Source organism: Nicotiana attenuata, chromosome 6 (assembly GCF_001879085.1).
Source record: "Nicotiana attenuata strain UT chromosome 6, NIATTr2, whole genome shotgun sequence".
In the NCBI taxonomy this organism is placed as follows: Eukaryota; Viridiplantae; Streptophyta; class Magnoliopsida; order Solanales; family Solanaceae; genus Nicotiana; species Nicotiana attenuata.
This window is the reverse complement of record NC_031994.1, coordinates 8,303,823-8,308,397: the sequence shown is the minus strand read 5'-3', so window position 1 is coordinate 8,308,397 and position 4,575 is coordinate 8,303,823. Positions and strand designations below refer to the sequence as shown.

At 31.8% G+C, this 4,575-nt stretch overlaps 1 protein-coding gene across 1 annotated transcript in view; it reads left to right on the top strand.

Moving 5' to 3' along the window:
- Positions 1-899, top strand: part of LOC109226586 (oligouridylate-binding protein 1) — an 8,151-nt gene extending 7,252 nt beyond the window's left edge. The window contains exon 12 of the mRNA XM_019391389.1: positions 430-899. Within this exon, the coding sequence (XP_019246934.1) occupies positions 430-681 (252 nt within the window). The 3' untranslated portion in view covers positions 682-899. The remainder of the gene's footprint in view (positions 1-429) is intronic.

The window sequence follows — 4,575 nt, the reverse complement described above, 5'->3', positions numbered from 1 at the left end:
ACCCACCCACGCACACAAAAGAAAATCCAACTTCAAAAGAATGATTTGATTGTTATCAAAGGACCTAGACCATAAGGGTCTATTATACGCAGCCTTTGCATTTTTGCAACAGGAGGTTTCCACGGCTCGAACCCGTGACCTCCTAGGTCACATGGCAACAACTTTACCAGTTACGCTAATGCTCCCCTTCTATCAAAGGAGATCTAAATGTCAGAAAAGGACTTATCTTTCACTTTACATGCCCATATTCCACTGCTCTTTATTTTTTGCACGGGGTCGCCAAACTTTCTCGACTCCTGAAGGAAACAATCATATGTTTTATCATAATTTGCGCTTATTTAGGAATTTTCAGAACCCAATATTGCTGAAGTTTAAATCTAATGTAACCGCTTAAGTATTTAATGGCTACTTTTCTGTTTCCGGCTGCAGTGCTCGTGGGGAAGCAAGCCAACTCCACCAGGAAGCAGTTCCAACCCTCTACCACCTCCGGCTATAGGACAAATCCCCGGTCTTTCAGCAATGGATCTTGCAGCGTACCAGAGGCAGCTTGCTTTAGCTAAGATGGCTGGTGCTCAGGCTTTTATGCAACCCCAGGGTCAGCGAATCGGCGCTCCTGGTCAGGGTATTTATGATGGTGGTTATGGAGGCATTGCTTCAACTCAACCACCAATGTACTTCTAGTGAATCAATAAGGTTACGTACATGTAAACACCTTTTGTTGTTACTTCACTGCATTTTGAATTTATAGGATCATTTCCTTTTCCTATTTATTGTTTAGCTTGTCAGTTTCCTGTAATACCTTTAGCATGTATGGTTACATGGGTTGTTAGAGTTGATTAGCTAAACCGATGGCAGTACATTGGATGAGCAGTGATCAACTATTTTCCTTTCTTGTTATCTTTTTTACTCTTTATTTATTATCTTTTCTTATAGATATCATTGAAAAATCAGAAGACTAAGCTAGCTTTTGAACATTGATTTGGTTGAAATTTTTTTGAAGGAGTTTTTGATGTTGAGTTCAAAAATAATTTTTAAGAGTTGAAGTTGTGAGTGGAAAAAAAAATTATCCACTAGATATCATAAACTAGTTTTTGGGAACTTGTATATTTTTGTAAAAATTTTGATCATATTTCACGAACAAATAATATTTTTCATTTTTTTTTGAAGAAAAGCATTGGAATCTATGGCCAAACGAAAGCTAAGAAATTTTTTTCTTGCTCACGCGAAGATAAAATTAGGAGGGTGTTTGGATTGGCTTATAAAAAGTAGCTTTTAAGCTAAAAGCCAAAAGTCATAAGTTGTTAATACCCAACTTTTGGCTTATTTTTGTACTTTTTATGCCTAAAAGTAAGTGCTTTTAAGCACTTTTGTATTATTGCCAAACAACACACAAACTAAAAAAGTGCTTAAAACCCAATAAACACTTAAAATAAGCCAATTCAAACACCCTCTAGATCAGCACCAGCTTTCAAGTAGAGGATTCTTGATAGAGTTTTAGGTAGTAAGAGATTTTAGGATGTTCGAGCTTTTGAGCCTTTAAGGGACTTTTTTGTATATATACAAGATTATAAATTTATTTATCCGGTTTTGTCTAAGTTTTTATATTTACAGGAAGTAACAGAAGTTTTTTACAAAATATATACAATTCTGGTCAAAATTTACAATTTGTCTACAACATAAATACATATTTTTTGTGCGGAATTCGGTCAAAAACTATAATTTACATACAATTTATATACAACTTACCGTTTCTACATTCGACATACAAAATATATACAATTTGTTCATGTCTTTTTTGCGAGTTTCAATCTGAAATTTCAACTAAAACCAACTCGAATCTTCACCAAATCGTCTCAAATTCGAGATATAAACTCCAACGAATATTCCTAATCATTTGCAGCAACATCTAATCCAAACAAAAAATAATTTCATAAAATTCCATTTTCGAATCTAAAGCTTTGAAGCTTTTAACGGCTGTCAATGAAGTTTTTAACGGATTAACGTAGTTTCCAATTCAATCTACTCGCTTCTAATTAATACTATTTTGTTTATTGATTCCAAAAGCTAAAAGAATGATAACTAAAATGATTCTCTTCATCAGAGTTGATTTATTTCTTATTTACTTCCTCGTTTTCATAGGATCCTGAGGCAAGAACTTTACTAGATACTAATCTTCTCTTCTTCTTTTTCACTTAACATTAATATCATTTCTTCAGTTAATCCACATGAAGATATTAATATAAGAATACTGATATATATATATATATATATATATATATATAGAGAGAGAGAGAGAGAGAGAGAGAGAGAGAGAGAGAAAAGAGGGAATTTCCTATTTAATTCCTAATATAATGGGATACTCATTAATACTAATTTGTATATAATTGGTAAATTGTATATCAACTTGTAATTAAGTTAAAACCTAAATAGTAAGCGTAAATAAATTTTTATTGTAGTACATATAGGTAAAAATCCCTTTAGTATATTAACTTAACCTTCAAGGTCAAATTTAAAAAGATTCCTGCCTCGAGGCGGGAGTTACCCTGGAGATTATTACACGTATTCCTCCGAGTAATCCTCGTACTGCTCGTCATATTACCCAGAGGCTTGTTTTATGTTTGACTTGACACGTAATTTAAACAAACTATATTATACAACACAACAATTCGGGAAATTGTGTAGAAGTGTATCAATTTTTTGGAACGAATATTATTTAAAAAAAAGGTGTTATACAAAATAAAAGGGAATTAATTTTTCCGATATTCAATTTATATTCAGCATTAAGTTACCATTATATTCCTGGGTATGGCCAAAGCCTCTTTGCTCCTTGCACGTATTCCACCTTCAATTGATAGTACAAAGTTATTAAGAGCTTCCTACAAAAGAACAATAAAAGTATTATTGACGAGTGTGATGGAATGGTTGAAATCCTTTTATATTTAAGCGGAGTTTACGATTTTGAGCCTTGAAAAATAAAGAACTTTTAAAGAAAAAAAAGCGATTTACCCTCTATTAATGGTTTGAATTGGTTGAATCAATGAATTTTAAATACCTAATATATAAAAATAATAATACAAAGCTAAAAACACACGCACAAGAAAACGTTTCGCTGTCCTGACTTGCCACAAACAATGTTTCAACTTTCTACATTTCTTTTATTCATAAACTACTCTATTTTTTATTGGTAATTAAAAGGGAGAATATTTATTATTATTTATTAGTAGAAGACCTTTAATAAGGTGGGAACAAAACGGGACTATTGTAAAGTCTTCTTTGCTAAGAAATATTTATTTCCATATTTAAATATTACTTTCTAGGAAAGATGTAAATCCACCCAACCTAACATCATTCCTAACAATTTCCTACCCACTTGCCTATGTCCTTCTCGTGATCCTCTATACAATATGAGGGCTATCTTTATTTGTATAGTATATTTTTTGTATCGAATATTTAAAATTTACTGGTCCGACTAATCCAAATTTAGTTATATAATACCTAACAATAAAAGAAACGATTGCTATCAAGATTTTTATTTTTTAGAGTTTGAATTTGAAATTTCTAATTAAAAACGAAAGAATCTTATTCATCTTAGCACATTTGCTGGTAACGTTTATTTTTGTACTCACTATTCTATTATGTTGTCTTTTGTTTATTCATTTTGCTATCTAATTTATCTTTCTTTTTCACCATCTTTTGAAACCTTTTCCCGTGTTTTAATTTTCAAAACCGCGTGGGTAGATAATGACGGTGGATTGTACTCTTGTTTTATTATTATTTTTAATTTTTTAATTTTTAATTTTTAAAATTCAAGGGGTGGGGTGATAGTGGACCTTCCAATTATAAAAAAGAAATCTTCACTTGGAGATTTTTATCTTTATTTTTCTTCTTTTTAAGTAAGTTTTGTGAGAAATGATGATTTGTGAATAGGGAAGGCAAGGGAAATTAAGGGAAGGAATTGGTCAAATTTCAATCCTACACCTAACTTGATCAAATTTGAGTCCTACAAATAAGTTATGTGGAGTGAAACTACAACTTTTACCTAAAGTTTAGGGGCGGAGCTACATAGATTGAAAAGAGGATAACTGAATTTCTTGCTGAGAAATTATACTGCGTAAATAGGATATATATAACAATTGTTGAATCTTCTTGCTATAAAGGAAGTTTTTATGTAGTAGCAACTAACTTAAAACTTATTGACTACTAAAGGCGACTCCATTTTTAGTACTTTGAGTGTGGTATTTTTTTTAGGGCCCGACTATTTCAGCTTTACACCAGAAAGTTCCACTTTTAAGGGTTAAATGTTGTATATTAAAGGCGACTTAATTTCTAGGACTCAAACCCGAAATTCTGATTAAGGATGACGGAATACTTACTATTCCACTACACAGTTAGTGGTCACCATAGGTAAACTTAAATCTTACTTTGAAGGGTTAGCTTTAAGGCAACATAAATTGAATGAGGATGGATAGGCAGACTCCAAATTAGGTCTAAAAAAGATGCATTAATTGAATGAAGATGGATTGCCAAACCAAAATCTAACTACATTTAGGTATTGTAAACATTATGAAAGTTTGG